General features: G+C 42.7%; 1 protein-coding gene across 2 annotated transcripts in view; it reads right to left on the bottom strand.

Annotated features, from left to right (window-relative positions):
- Nucleotides 1-16,058, bottom strand: part of LOC109880218 (ankyrin-1) — a 197,068-nt gene extending 181,010 nt beyond the window's left edge. Inside the window, exon 1 of one of the 2 annotated variants that reach the window (XM_031803974.1) lies at nt 15,407-16,058. In XM_031803974.1, coding sequence (XP_031659834.1) covers nt 15,407-15,532 — 126 coding nt within the window. In that variant the 5' untranslated portion in view covers nt 15,533-16,058. The remainder of the gene's footprint in view (nt 1-15,406) is intronic. The other variant, XM_031803981.1, reaches the window with a different exon arrangement.
- Between the last annotated feature and the right edge of the window lie 312 nt (nt 16,059-16,370).

The following is a 16,370-nucleotide window of genomic DNA, read 5'->3' as shown; positions in this document are numbered from 1 at the left end:
GTGTTGCTCCCTCCCTCTCTCCCTGCTCCCTTTCCCTTGCTCTCTTCCCCTCTCTCGCTGCTCCCACCTCCCTCTCTCCCTGCTCTTCACCCAGTTAGCACATATGGTTCCATGGAAGTTGTGGGAACATACGTTTTTGGTTTCTCATTGGTTCTGGGAACGAAGCCATAAGTTTCCTGACCCGTAAAACTGAATGTTTTTTAAACATTCTGAAAACAGAAGTGAACATTTCAACCTGTTCCTTTGAACGTGAATTTTTTACCCTGAACATTTTCTTGGAGGTTTTATTAACGTTCTGAGAACGGAAATTATAGGTTATTTGAAAGGTAATTAAATAACATTCTGAGAACATGTTTCAAGACTTTTAATAACACTGCTAGCTTAGGTTAACTGTTTTGAACTCCAAGCACAGATAGGACACATGGAAATGCATTTACTCATACAAAAATGTGTTGTATTTTTTGGGGCATCAGTGAGATTCAAACCTTCAGTATGCTCTTCTGTTCTCTATCCATGGAATTAGTCCACTGCGTCACCATGATGGAGCTAGAATGTCATGTTTTTTGTAAACTCATACAAAGCTGCTCATTTTAGTCTTCAAACAGACCCCATTTCAAAGGAAACAAGCACTCATAAAGATCAGGTGTGGCCAATTAGTTGGCACACCCAACACACCTGAACACATTTAACAAGAGAGAGCATAAAGAGAGTTTTGTTGATGCTGAGAACGGAATGCATATGTTTTTAAAATAACATTCTTAGAGCGCTCTACGACCTCCACAAGTGTCAGGAGATGTGTCTGATGTCGGTATGCCAAGAGCGTGCAAAGCCGTCATCAAGGCAAATTTCATAGTTTATGTCTTCACTATTATTCTACAATGTGTAACATAGTAAAAAATAAAGGAAAACGCTTGAATGAGTAGGTGTGTCCAAACTTTTGACTGGTACTGTATATATGGAGGCTGTTTAATGCCAGAAATATGGGGTTAAATTCATGTAAAAAAAAAGATATATATATATAATAATAATAATCATGTTTCCTGATCTTTCTTTTATCACTCAGATATAGGAGAGACAGTCCAGAACAAACTTCCCTTTGATATTTTTTGGGGACTATCTGTTATCCAATGCAATAACCTTTGGTGGTCACTAGCACGCTGGAGAAGTGTGCTCTTCACAGAAGAACCCCGGTTTCAACTGTACCGGGCAGACAGCAGACAGCGTGTATGGTGTCGTATGGACGAGCAGTTTTCCGATGTCAACGTTGGGAACAGAGTGTGCCATGGTGGCTTTGGGGTTATGGAATGGGAAGGCATAAGCTATGGACAACAAACACAATTGCATTTTATCGATGGCAACTTGAATGCCCAGAGATACCGTGATGAGATCCTGAGGCCCATTGTTGTGCCATTCATCCGCTGTCATCACCTCATGTTTCAGCAGGATAATGCATGGCCGCATGTTGCAAGGATCTGTACACAATTCCTGGAAGCTGAAAATGTCCCAGTTCTTCCATGGCCTGTATACTCACCAGACATGTCACCCATTGAGCATGTTTGGGATGGTCTGGATCAAGGTGTACGACAGCGTGTTCCAGTTCCCACCAATATCCAGCAACTTCGCACAGCCACTGAAAAGGAGTGGGACCATTCCACAGGCCACAATCAACAGCCTGATCAACTCTATGGTGGTCACATAGAGCTGCATCTATGAGGTAAATGATGGTCACACCAGATACCGATTGGTTTTCTGATCCATGCCCCTACCATTTTTTTTAAAGGTATCTGTGACCAACAGATACATAGCTGTATTCTCAGACGTGTGAAATCCATAGATTATGGCCTAATTATTTATTTCAATTGACTTTATTCCTTATATGAACTGTTAAAGTAAAATCGTTGAAATTGTTGCATGTTGCGTTTATATATTTGTTCAGTGTAAATTCAAATCTAGGTAGTGTTTTTAGTAATTAATTCCTTTTTTGCTGTGTAGCGGTATAGATAACTACTTAAACTACACACTACTTTTTTGCAAAAATAAAATATGGGTGAAGTAGGCAATAATTTCCTTTCTTTTTCATTATCAGACCTGCCTAAATCTCACTTGAACCATTTTTGTGTTTAATAGGCTAAATTACACATTCTGTTAACATATGACCCCAAAGTGATCTGTTCTTGCAATTTATCATCTGACATTTTCAGATTTAAATGTAATAATTTTTTCACAAAGTAGTTTAGATGTAGTGAACTACTTTTACAAAGTAACTTTAGTCAAACAAATTCTATATTTTTGGTAGGGGTAGCTGTAGTGTAGGTTAACTTCTTTTCGCGCGAAGTAATTGGTAGTTTGGTAAACTATATTTCAGTGTAGCTTCCCCAACACTGTTCAAGAGTGTGCATGTCCTTCACCAGGTGCACCTCAGCCTGCTCTCACCTGCCCTGCATCCAACTAACAGCACTCCATCTTATCCCAGACAAGGCCTGAGCAGTGTAGTGTATACTGTTTAGTTGAATAGGATCCCCATTAACTACTGCACTAGCAGTAGCTACTCATCCTGGGGTCCACATAAAATGTACAAATACATGAACTAAAGTACAGTAAAAGAGATTAACAACATAAGATTACATTTAAAGTAAAAAATATACATAGGTAAGACACAAATAAAAAAAATAAAAAAAATGTTTACACACTTCTTATATATATTCATATTTTTATATACAGTTCAATTAGATCTATATTAAGAGGAGGCGCTGTGATACAAGATGTTTATAGAAATAGGAGAGGCACTGTGATACAAGATGTTTATAGAAAGAGGCTGTGATGAGGCTGTTATACAAGATGTTTATAGAAAGAGGAGAGGCGCTGTGATACAAGATGTTTATAGAAGGAGGGTGTGATGAGGCTGTTATACAAGATGTTTATAGAAAGAGGAGAGGTGCTGTGATACAAGATGTTTATAGAAAGAGGAGAGGCACTGTGATACAAGATGTTTATAGAAAGAGGAGAGGTACTATTATACAATATGTTTATAGAAAGAGGAGAGGCACTGTGATACAAGATGTTTATAGAAAGAGGAGAGGCACTGTGATACAAGATGTTTATAGAAAGAGGAGAGGCACTGTGATACAAGATGTTTATTGAAAGAGGAGAGGTACTATTATACAATATGTTTATAGAAAGAGGAGAGGTACTATTATACAATATGTTTATAGAAAGAGGAGAGGCACTGTGATACAAGATGTTTATAGAAAGAGGAGAGGCACTGTGATACAAGATGTTTATAGAAAGAGGAGAGGCACTGTGATACAAGATGTTTATTGAAAGAGGAGAGGCACTGTGATACAAGATGTTTATAGAAAGAGGAGAGGCGCTGTTATACAAGATGTTTATAGAAAGAGGCTGTGATGAGACTGTTATACAAGATGTTTATAGAAAGAGGCTGTGATGAAGCTGTTATACAAGATGTTTATAGAAAGAGGCTGTGATGAAGCTGTGATACAAGATGTTTATAGAAAGAGGAAAGAGGCGCTGTGATACAAGATGTTTATAGAAAGAGGAGAGGCGCTGTGATACAAGATGTTTATAGAAAGAGGAGAGGCGCTGTGATACAAGATGTTTATAGAAAGAGGAGAGGCGCTGTGATACAAGATGTTTATAGAAAGAAGCTGTGATGAGGCTGTTATACAAGATGCTTATAGAAAGATGCTGTAATGAGGCTGTTATACAAGATGCTTATAGAAAGAGGCTGTGATGAGGCTGTTATACAAGATGTTTATAGAAAGAGGCTGTGATGAGGCTGTTATACAAGATGCTTATAGAAAGAGGCTGTGATGAGGCTGTTATACAAGATGTTCATAGAAAGAGGAGAGGCGCTGTTATACAAGATGTTTATAGAAAGAGGAGAGGCGCTGTTATACAAGATGTTTATAGAAAGAGGCTGTGATCAGGCTGTTATACAAGATGTTTATAGAAAGAGGCTGTGATAAGGCTGTTATACAAGATGTTTATAGAACGAGGAGAGGCGCTGTTATACAAGATGTTTATAGAAAGAGGAGAGGCACTGTGATACAAGATGTTTATAGAAAGAGGCTGTGATAAGGCTGTTATACAAGATGTTTATAGAAAGAGGAGAGGCACTTTGATACAAGATGTTTATAGAAAGAGGAGAGGCGCTGTTATACAAGATGTTTATAGAAAGAGGCTGTGATGAGGCTGTTATACAAGATGTTCATAGAAAGAGGAGAGGCGCTGTTATACAAGATGTTTATAGAACGAGGAGAGGCGCTGTGATACAAGATGTTTATAGAAAGAGGCTGTGATGAGACTGTTATACAAGATGTTTATAGAAAGAGGCTGTGATGAGGCTGTTATACAAGATGTTTATAGAAAGAGGAGAGGCGCTGTGATACAAGATGTTTATAGAAAGAGGAGAGGCACTGTGATACAAGATGTTTATAGAAAGAGGAGAGGCGCTGTGATACAAGATGTTTATAGAAAGAGGAGAGGCGCTATTATACAAGATGTTTATAGAAAGAGGAGAGGCGCTGTTATACAAGATGTTTATAGAAAGAGGAGAGGCAATGTGATACAAGATGTTTATAGAAAGAGGAGAGGCACTGTGATACAAGATGTTTATAGAAAGAGGAGAGGCGCTGTTATACAAGATGTTTATAGAAAGAGGAGAGGCAATGTGATACAAGATGTTTATAGAAAGAGGAGAGGCGCTGTTATACAAGATGTTTATAGAAAGAGGAGAGGCAATGTGATACAAGATGTTTATAGAAAGAGGAGAGGCGCTGTTATACAAGATGTTTATAGAAAGAGGAGAGGCACTGTGATACAAGATGTTTATAGAAAGAGGAGAGGCGCTGTTATACAAGATGTTTATAGAAGGAGTAGAGGCGCTGTTATACAAGATGTTTATAGAAAGAGGAGAGGCACTGTGATACAAGATGTTTATAGAAAGAGGAGAGGCGCTGTTATACAAGATGTTTATAGAAAGAGGAGAGGCGCTGTTATACAAGATGTTTATAGAAAGAAGCTGTGATGAGGCTGTTATACAAGATGCTTATAGAAAGATGCTGTAATGAGGCTGTTATACAAGATGCTTATAGAAAGAGGCTGTGATGAGGCTGTTATACAAGATGTTTATAGAAAGAGGCTGTGATGAGGCTGTTATAGAAGATGCTTATAGAAAGAGGCTGTGATGAGGCTGTTATACAAGATGTTCATAGAAAGAGGAGAGGCGCTGTTATACAAGATGTTTATAGAAAGAGGAGAGGCGCTGTTATACAAGATGTTTATAGAAAGAGGCTGTGATCAGGCTGTTATACAAGATGTTTATAGAAAGAGGCTGTGATGAGGCTGTTATACAAGATGTTTATAGAACGAGGAGAGGCACTTTGATACAAGATGTTTATAGAAAGAGGAGAGGCGCTGTTATACAAGATGTTTATAGAAAGAGGCTGTGATGAGGCTGTTATACAAGATGTTCATAGAAAGAGGAGAGGCGCTGTTATACAAGATGTTTATAGAACGAGGAGAGGCGCTGTGATACAAGATGTTTATAGAAAGAGGCTGTGATGAGACTGTTATACAAGATGTTTATAGAAAGAGGCTGTGATGAGACTGTTATACAAGATGTTTATAGAAAGAGGCTGTGATGAGGCTGTTATACAAGATGTTTATAGAAAGAGGAGAGGCGCTGTGATACAAGATGTTTATAGAAAGAGGAGAGGCACTGTGATACAAGATGTTTATAGAAAGAGGAGAGGCGCTGTGATACAAGATGTTTATAGAAAGAGGAGAGGCGCTATTATACAAGATGTTTATAGAAAGAGGAGAGGCGCTGTTATACAAGATGTTTATAGAAAGAGGAGAGGCAATGTGATACAAGATGTTTATAGAAAGAGGAGAGGCGCTGTGATACAAGATGTTTATAGAAAGAGGAGAGGCGCTGTTATACAAGATGTTTATAGAAGGAGTAGAGGCGCTGTTATACAAGATGTTTATAGAAAGAGGAGAGGCACTGTGATACAAGATGTTTATAGAAAGAGGAGAGGCGCTGTTATACAAGATGTTTATAGAAAGAGGAGAGGCGCTGTTATACAAGATGTTTATAGAAAGAGGCTGTGATCAGGCTGTTATACAAGATGTTTATAGAAAGAGGCTGTGATAAGGCTGTTATACAAGATGTTTATAGAACGAGGAGAGGCGCTGTGATACAAGATGTTTATAGAAAGAGGAGAGGCACTTTGATACAAGATGTTTATAGAAAGAGGAGAGGCGCTGTTATACAAGATGTTTATAGAAAGAGGCTGTGATGAGGCTGTTATACAAGATGTTCATAGAAAGAGGAGAGGCGCTGTTATACAAGATGTTTATAGAACGAGGAGAGGCGCTGTGATACAAGATGTTTATAGAAAGAGGCTGTGATGAGACTGTTATACAAGATGTTTATAGAAAGAGGCTGTGATGAGGCTGTTATACAAGATGTTTATAGAAAGAGGAGAGGCGCTGTGATACAAGATGTTTATAGAAAGAGGAGAGGCACTGTGATACAAGATGTTTATAGAAAGAGGAGAGGCGCTGTGATACAAGATGTTTATAGAAAGAGGAGAGGCGCTATTATACAAGATGTTTATAGAAAGAGGAGAGGCGCTGTTATACAAGATGTTTATAGAAAGAGGAGAGGCAATGTGATACAAGATGTTTATAGAAAGAGGAGAGGCGCTGTGATACAAGATGTTTATAGAAAGAGGAGAGGCGCTGTTATACAAGATGTTTATAGAAAGAGGAGAGGCACTGTGATACAAGATGTTTATAGAAAGAGGAGAGGCGCTGTTATACAAGATGTTTATAGAAAGAGTAGAGGCGCTGTTATACAAGATGTTTATAGAAAGAGGAGAGGCACTGTGATACAAGATGTTTATAGTTAGAGGAGAGGCGCTGTTATACAAGATGTTTCTGGAAAGAGGAGAGGCACTGTTATACAAGATGTTTATAGAAAGAGGCGAGGCGCTGTGATACAAGATGTTTATAGAAAGAAGAGAGGCACTGTGATACAAGATGTTTATGGAAAGAGGAGAGGCACTGTGATACAAGATGTTTATAGAAAGAGGAGAGGCGCTGTTATACAAGATGTTTATAGAAAGAGTAGAGGCGCTGTTATACAAGATGTTTATAGAAAGAGGAGAGGCACTGTGATACAAGATGTTTATAGTTAGAGGAGAGGCGCTGTTATACAAGATGTTTCTGGAAAGAGGAGAGGCACTGTTATACAAGATGTTTATAGAAAGAGGCGAGGCGCTGTGATACAAGATGTTTATAGAAAGAAGAGAGGCACTGTGATACAAGATGTTTATGGAAAGAGGAGAGGCACTGTGATACAAGATGTGACGATGTGATACAAGATGTTTATAGAAAGAGGAGAGGCACTGTGATACAAGATGTTTATAGAAAGAGGAGAGGCGCTGTGATACAAGATGTGAAGATGTGATACAAGATGTTTATAGAAAGAGGAGAGGCGCTGTGATACAAGATGTGAAGATGTGATACAAGATGTTTATAGAAAGAGGAGAGGCGCTGTGATACAAGATGTTTATAGAAAGAGGAGAGGCGCTGTGATACAAGATGTGAAGATGTGATACAAGATGTTTATAGAAAGAGGAGAGGCGCTGTGATACAAGATGTTTCTAGAAAGAGGCTGTGATACAAGATGTTTATAGAAAGAGGAGAGGCGCTGTGATACAAGATGTTTATAGAAAGAGGAGAGGCACTGTTATACAAGATGTTTATAGAAAGAGGAGAGGCGCTGTTATACAAGATGTTTATAGAAAGAGGCTGTGATCAGGCTGTTATACAAGATGTTTATAGAAAGAGGCTGTGATGAGGCTGTTATACAAGATGTTTATAGAACGAGGAGAGGCGCTGTGATACAAGATGTTTATAGAAAGAGGAGAGGCACTTTGATACAAGATGTTTATAGAAAGAGGAGAGGCGCTGTTATACAAGATGTTTATAGAAAGAGGCTGTGATGAGGCTGTTATACAAGATGTTCATAGAAAGAGGAGAGGCGCTGTTATACAAGATGTTTATAGAACGAGGAGAGGCGCTGTGATACAAGATGTTTATAGAAAGAGGCTGTGATGAGACTGTTATACAAGATGTTTATAGAAAGAGGCTGTGATGAGGCTGTTATACAAGATGTTTATAGAAAGAGGAGAGGCGCTGTGATACAAGATGTTTATAGAAAGAGGAGAGGCACTGTGATACAAGATGTTTATAGAAAGAGGAGAGGCGCTGTGATACAAGATGTTTATAGAAAGAGGAGAGGCGCTATTATACAAGATGTTTATAGAAAGAGGAGAGGCGCTGTTATACAAGATGTTTATAGAAAGAGGAGAGGCAATGTGATACAAGATGTTTATAGAAAGAGGAGAGGCGCTGTGATACAAGATGTTTATAGAAAGAGGAGAGGCGCTGTTATACAAGATGTTTATAGAAAGAGGAGAGGCACTGTGATACAAGATGTTTATAGAAAGAGGAGAGGCGCTGTTATACAAGATGTTTATAGAAAGAGTAGAGGCGCTGTTATACAAGATGTTTATAGAAAGAGGAGAGGCACTGTGATACAAGATGTTTATAGAAAGAGGAGAGGCGCTGTTATACAAGATGTTTCTGGAAAGAGGAGAGGCACTGTTATACAAGATGTTTATAGAAAGAGGCGAGGCGCTGTGATACAAGATGTTTATAGAAAGAAGAGAGGCACTGTGATACAAGATGTTTATGGAAAGAGGAGAGGCACTGTGATACAAGATGTGACGATGTGATACAAGATGTTTATAGAAAGAGGAGAGGCACTGTGATACAAGATGTTTATAGAAAGAGGAGAGGCGCTGTGATACAAGATGTGAAGATGTGATACAAGATGTTTATAGAAAGAGGAGAGGCGCTGTGATACAAGATGTGAAGATGTGATACAAGATGTTTATAGAAAGAGGAGAGGCGCTGTGATACAAGATGTTTATAGAAAGAGGAGAGGCGCTGTGATACAAGATGTGAAGATGTGATACAAGATGTTTATAGAAAGAGGAGAGGCGCTGTGATACAAGATGTGAAGATGTGATACAAGATGTTTCTAGAAAGAGGCTGTGATACAAGATGTTTCTAGAAAGAGGAGAGGCACTGTGATACAAGATGTTTATAGAAAGAGGAGAGGCGCTGTGATACAAGATGTTTATAGAAAGAGGAGAGGCACTGTGATACAAGATGTTTATAGAAAGAGTAGAGGCGCTGTTATACAAGATGTTTATAGAAAGAGGAGAGACGCTGTGATACAAGATGTGAAGATGTGATACAAGATGTTTATAGAAAGAGGAGAGGCACTGTGATACAAGATGTTTATAGAAAGAGGAGAGGCACTGTTATACAAGATGTTTATAGAAGGAGGAGAGGCGCTGTGATACAAGATGTGAAGATGTGATACAAGATGTTTATAGAAAGAGGAGAGGCGCTGTGATACAAGATGTTTATAGAAAGAGGAGAGGCGCTGTGATACAAGATGTTAAGATGTGATACAAGATGTTTATAGAAAGAGGAGAGGCGCTGTGATACAAGATGTTTATAGAAAGAGGCTGTGATACAAGATGTTTATAGAAAGAGGAGAGGCACTGTGATACAAGATGTTTATAGAAAGAGGAGAGGCGCTGTGATACAAGATGTTTATAGAAAGAGGAGAGGCGCTGTGATACAAGATGTTTATAGAAAGAGGCTGTGATACAAGATGTTTATAGAAAGAGGAGAGGCGCTGTTATACAAGATGTTTATAGAAAGAGGCTGTGATGAGGCTGTGATACAAGATGTTTATAGAAAAGGCTGTGATGAGGCTGTTATACAAGATGCTTATAGAAAGAGGAGAGGCACTGTGATACAAGATGTTTATAGAAAGAGGCTGTGATGAGGCTGTTATACAAGATGTTCATAGAAAGAGGAGAGGCGCTGTGATACAAGATGTTGATAGAAAGAGGAGAGGCGCTGTTATACAAGATGTTTATAGAAAGAGTCTGTGATGAGGCTGTGATACAAGATGTTTATAGAAAAGGCTGTGATGAGGCTGTTATACAAGATGCTTATAGAAAGAGGAGAGGCGCTGTGATACAAGATGTTTTTAGAAAGAGGAGAGGCGCTGTGATACAAGATGTTTGTCTGTTTTTTTAAGCAAAACTTGCTTTTTGCCTGAGTAACCTCTGTTGGCAGAGAATTACACGATGACATGGCTCTATACATAACTGAGTGACACATTAAATCAGTTTTCGGTTTGGGTGCTGTGAAGAAACCCATAGTGGCTATCTGTGACCAGATCTACAGTGGGTTGGCCATTTCTGGTAGAAACAGGCTTTTTGAGGTCTCCCTCACTGATTGCTCCACATGTGTGTCACCACCCACATGAAAATGTTTTATTTTATAAATGGGGTGTTTCGAACCCTGAATGCTGATTGGCTGACAGCCGTGGTATACCACGGATATGACAAAATATGTATTTTTACTGCTCTAATTACGTTGGTAACCAATTCATAATAGCAATAAGGCACCTCAGGGGTTTGTGGTATATGGCCAGTATACCACTGCTAAGGGCTGTGTCCAGGCACTCTGCATTGCGTCATGCTCCGTACAGTGGAACCCTCGCTGGAGGCTCCAGACCGTGTAGCTTAAGTATACTATGGCATAAATACTGTAGTACTCACTCTAGTGTTTTGCGGAGTAAAGTCCCCAAAAGCACGACAGTGAATACTGCTCTGTTCTATAACCTCTGCCTTCTTCCTGTGGTGTAGCTGTGAAGCCAGGCTAGTGACCTTGGACACAGATCAGTGTCAGAGAGGAATTGCAGGAGCTCGGAGTGATTTAACCAATCACAAAAGGCTTTGGACATGTCAGCAAGTAACACCCTTACCATTGTTGGTTTTCTGGAGTCTGTAGCTGTCACGATCGTCTGAATGTACTTAGAGTTCCACATGTTTCATAAATATGAAACTCACCAAAAAACAAATACAGAAGAAAACGAAACGTGACGTTCTGGGCTGCTCACAGGCAGCTACACAAAAACAAGATCCCACACAAAACGGGTGGAAAAGGCTGCCTAAATATGATCCCCAATCAGAAACAACGATAGGCAGCTGCCTCTGATTGAGAACCATACCAGGCCAACATAGAAATGCAAAAACTAGAGTACCCACCCTAGTCACACCCTGACCTAACCAAAATAGAGAATAAAAAGGAACCCCGGTTTGGGACGTAGACCCTGCTCTGCTCGCAGATCCCTCCGCTTCCGAGGAACCGGACCATGGATCGTCGCCGGGGACTCTGGACCGTGGACCGTCGCCGGGGACTCTGGACGTGGACCGTCGCCGGAGGCACCGTACCGTGGAACCGTCGCCAGAGGCTCCGTACCGTGGAACCATCAGCGGAGGCTCCGTACTGTGGAACCATCGCCGGAGGCTCCGTACCGTGGAACCGTCGCCGGAGGCTCCGTACCGTGGAACCATCGCCGGAAGCTCCGTACCGTGGAACCGTCGCCGGAGGCTCCGTACCGTGGAACCGTCGCCGGAGGCACCGTACCGTGGAGCCATCGCCGGAGGCTCCGTACCGTGGAACCCTCGCCGGAGGCTCCGTACCGTGGAACCCTCGCCGGAGGCTCCGTACAGTGGAACCCTCGCTGGAGGCTCCAGACCGTGAAACCCTCACCGGAGACTCCGGACTGCCAACCGCTGCCGGAGGCCCCGGACTGCCAACCGCCGCCGGAGACTCCGGACTGCCGACCGTCGCGTGGAGCTGGCCCAGGACGTACCGGGCTGGGGAGACGCACAGGAGGCCTGGTGCGTGGAGCTGGCACAGGACGTACCGGGCTGGGGAGACGCACAGGAGGCCTGGTGCGTGGAGCTGGCACAGGACGTACCAGGCTGGGGAGACGCACAGGAGGCACAGTACGGGACCACTTAATGTACCCTGACCCTCTGAAAATGAACCACTACCCACTATCTAGCCCATTCAATAGACGTAATGTTAAACTTACAGTATACCATCTATTCACGAAGCTGCCTAGCGCCCTGACGGACCGACGCTTCCCAAATGCTCTGTCTAAGCGTCGATATGCCTCGCTTGCAATACGGTTTTGGAAGCCTTTGGAACGTAACTTTCAAAAAATCATGAAGAAAAATGCTTAAATAACTACACAACTTCATAGGGGTAGGGTTCCCACGCGGCCATATCTCCATGTTACAGCGCTTGCTAATGGAAGACAGATGTGACCACCTGGGTATAACGGAAGAAGGACGTCAGAATAGTGTTGTAACTAAAATAAATACCGTCGGCTGCAATTGTGTTAAACCCATATACAATAGTGTATATTTAGCATTTGTGAAATCATTTTCATGTGAATGAGGAATGAGGGCTTTATGTTTCCAAAACTATATCGCAAGTGCAGATGAACGTTTCTAAACATTAAAATAGAGTGTCAGGATTGGATTGGTGTGTGTGTGTGTGTGTGTGTGTGTGTGTGTGTGTGTGTGTGTGTGTGTGTGTGTGTGTGTGTGTGTGTGTGTGTGTGTGTGTGTGTGTGTGTGTGTGTGTGTGTGTGTGTGTGTGTGTGTGTGTGTGTGTGTGTGTGTGTGTGTGTGTGTGATTGTGTCTGCATTTGTCTGTGCATGTCCATCAGTAAAGTGAGAGAAGTGTCTGTCACCAGGAAGGGATGACCTTGCTCCAGTACTGTGGCACTGTGAGGATAGGGAAAAGGGACACTCCAGAGAGCAGATAGGTACCACAGACAGAAGATGAAACAGCCGCATAAAAACAGGTGTCAAGTGGCAAACATGAGGAAAGAACCTAGCCAAATAGTGAATAGCATAATATCTCCACGGAAGAGTTGGTGAGAACAGAGATAAATACATCTATCAGTGAGCCAGCCATCGTGCCTGAGATAAGAAGCCATCGTGCCAGAGATAAGAAGCCATCGTGCCTGAGATAAGAAGCCATCGTGCCTGAGATAAGAAGCCATCGTGCCAGAGATAAGAAGCCATCGTGCCTGAGATAAGAAGCCATCGTGCCAGAGATAAGAAGCCATCGTGCCAGAGATAAGAAGCCATCGTGCCTGAGATAAGAAGCCATCGTGCCTGAGATAAGAAGCCATCGTGCCTGAGATAAGAAGCCATCGTGCCTGAGATAAGAAGCCATCTGGGGAAATTCAACCATAGCCTCTGTATAACCCAGCACTGGCCTGTGTGTCACCCTGCTCTGAGACTAGTGTTTACTGGGTGTGGGTTTTTCATCATGTTTAAATGTTCCCTGAAGAAATCCTACTGTCTGCACCACAAACACAGCCTCAGAACCCCGGGCCCACGGCTCGAGCAACAGGACACCGCAGACATAACATTATGAATGTACTTCACTGGGATATCTAGAAAAAAACATGGAAAATGTAGGAAGAGAGAGAGAAAGTTCCCCCTGTGATAACATCTGCTCCAGAAACCAAGATAGCCTCTAAGCGTTAAAAAAGGAGGGAGTGGAGGGGAGGGGAAGGCTGGGGTAGTCACAACACTTATTTAACAGACTTTATTAAGCTGGGTGACTGCTGGTTACATAAGTGACATGGGATACTCTGTAACAATACACTTTCAATCAAAGTTGGGCTGCATGGCCAGAATGACTGTCTCTCCCCCCTTCGCTGGTCTCTCTCCCTCTCCACTACACAGCCCTCCTTTTCTCACTCTCCCACTGCCCGCTACACACACACACACACACACACACACACACACACACACACACACACACACACACACACGCAAGCACAAAAACAAATCATAATGACAGAATGAAATATTGGGCACATGGACTTAGTTCTGATTAACTGTGAATGTCTATTACAACCTAATGATTTGTAACATGTACCAATACGGATTTAAAAAACAATGCGGACTCAACAGTGGAACAAGACCAGCAAGTAATAACTGATAAAATAGCATTTCCACCTGCTATTTTTAGAGGACAACAAAAAACTAATATTGAGTGGTGGGGGCCCCTGAGGGCCCATTGGTTCTCAGGTCCATGAGTCACTTTCAACCTCCACTGTGACACCTGCCTCAGGTAGGTCTGAGTCATATCCTCTCTGCCCCTCTCATGCACCCCCCTGCTTCATGCCCCCCTCCCACTCCCCATTATCTCTTCCTCTCAGACTCCTTCAATCCATACGACCTTTCTTTCTACCCTTTCTTTCCCCACCCAATACATCTGCAGCCATACGCAAACTACGCATGACAGACCCACCCCTACCCCAGCATCCGTTCTCCCCCCAGTCCCCTCTTTGTCTGCACCCTCTGGGTGCATCCTGTGGGGTGAGGAACACTAGTAGCCGACTGCCTGTCTGTCTGTCTGTCTGTCTGTCTGTCTGTCTGTCTGTCTGTCTGTCAATATCTCTGTCTCTACTGCATCAGCAGATTAGTTTACATCGGAATAGTCCTACAGGCAGATACACGCAGCTGGACACCAGCCCAGGGGTATACATACATACATACATACATACATACATACATACATACAGACAGACAGACAGACAGGACACAGACAGACAGACAGGACACAGAGGAATGTGTTATCATATGTTGAACAACGCTCATCGATGGCTTTGACAAGTGCTAATTTTAATTCATGACACTAAATGAAATGTGAAAAGAGCCAAGTAGGGTTTTCCCAGCTATCCCAGTAATAATCACAGATTGCGCTGATACAGGTCCATCTGTAACCCCCAACAGCCAGTCATTGATGGAGCAGAGATTTAGAGTTTAGTACGACAACCGCCACCAGTGCAGTGCAAAGGTCCCAAAAGCCTGCAGGTAATTATTACTTCTTACTCAGCAGTCATTGTTCTTCAACGACAGGTAGAAGGAAGAGGATGAGAGAGAGGGGCACAAAAACATGTCCTCTCTCCGTCCTGTCCGCTTTAAGTTATCACTGAGCAGAGTGGAAGCGAAATGTTGCTCATTGACACAATACGCTGCAATGTGATTTCTACACAATTTAAAAACTCTAAAATGCAATTTGGAGAACTGCTAATAGAAGCTAAATTGACTCCAGCCATTATCACCTTGGCTGCTGTAGCTTCATTCACCTCAGTTGATAGGGGACATAACATTCTAGGACAAGCACATGTCATACAGCAATTAGCTGCTAGGCACTAGCTCAGCACCGGGATAAAAAAATTGAATAAAAACTCTAGATTCGTTTCATGTCACGTCAAACAGCAGTTACCTCACCATAAGCCATCTACTACACCCATCTTCCACCTCTGCACTGTTTGGAGAGAAAAGTTGTGCTGTTCAGTGCAGCTGCATCGACCCCCTGTAAGCAGACCCCTTACCTTGCGCTTTTTATCCCGCGAGCGGTTCCTCTTCTTGGCCTTTTCCTCCTCCTTCAGCAGGCGTTCCGCCTCAAGCTGGATTTTTAATTCCTTGTTCTTCACGAGATGTTTGGCAGCTTGTGCCATGGTTCAGCCTGGTTGAGCCGACTGTCTGGTGCAGATGAAGGTGGATGAGGCCTGGCGAGGTCCTGGTTTGAAGCTGGGGCTGAGAGGCTGGGGGGTTGCAGCGCTGGAGGTCCTGCCTGCCGTGGGTGGACACTGACGCTGATGGTGCCGGTGTGTTCCCTTGTATGGCCCTGCTGTGTCTGAGAGAGCGTGCTCACACTCTGCCTCAAGGGAACAGAACAGGGGGAATTCGGGTGATGCTGCACTTTTCTCTCTCTCTCCCTCTCTCTTGAGGCTCTAATTCTCTCTTCCTCCCCTGCTGTTCTGCAGTCCTGTGAAACTACTGCGACCCCCTCTAACAAAATGAAAAGATTAAGAGAAGATAGACGCTTTAAGTGAAAGTCAAATCTCCCTCTTGCTGCATTGATTTGGTTTCTTGTTGCAGGTTGTTTTTTTCTCTCCTCTCCAATAGTCCTGCTGCTTGTCCGTCTGTGGAGGGAGGTTTTGGACAGAGCGTTGGACAGGGCTGTGGGAGCTACAGACAATCACTGAGCATCACAGGCATTCTGAGTTTCATCACACTCACTCACCAAGAGACCAGGGAAGACAAAAACCCTTCCAAAACATTTAAAAAACTGCCTCTCTCACTCGCTCACTGTACCACTCCCTCCCTCTTCCTCTCTCTCTCTCTCTCTCTCATTGCTCCCCCCTTACTCTCTCTCTCACTGCCCCCTCTTCCTCTCTCTCTCTCTCTCTCTCTCGCTCTCTCTCACTGCTCCCCCTCCCTCTTCCTCTCTCTCTCTCTCTCTCTCTCTCTCTCTCTCTCTCGTTGCTCCCCCATTACTCTCTCTCTCACTGC

Source organism: Oncorhynchus kisutch, linkage group LG3 (genome assembly GCF_002021735.2).
Source record: "Oncorhynchus kisutch isolate 150728-3 linkage group LG3, Okis_V2, whole genome shotgun sequence".
Taxonomy (NCBI): domain Eukaryota; kingdom Metazoa; phylum Chordata; class Actinopteri; order Salmoniformes; family Salmonidae; genus Oncorhynchus; species Oncorhynchus kisutch.
This window is presented reverse-complemented; position numbering and strand designations above follow the sequence as displayed.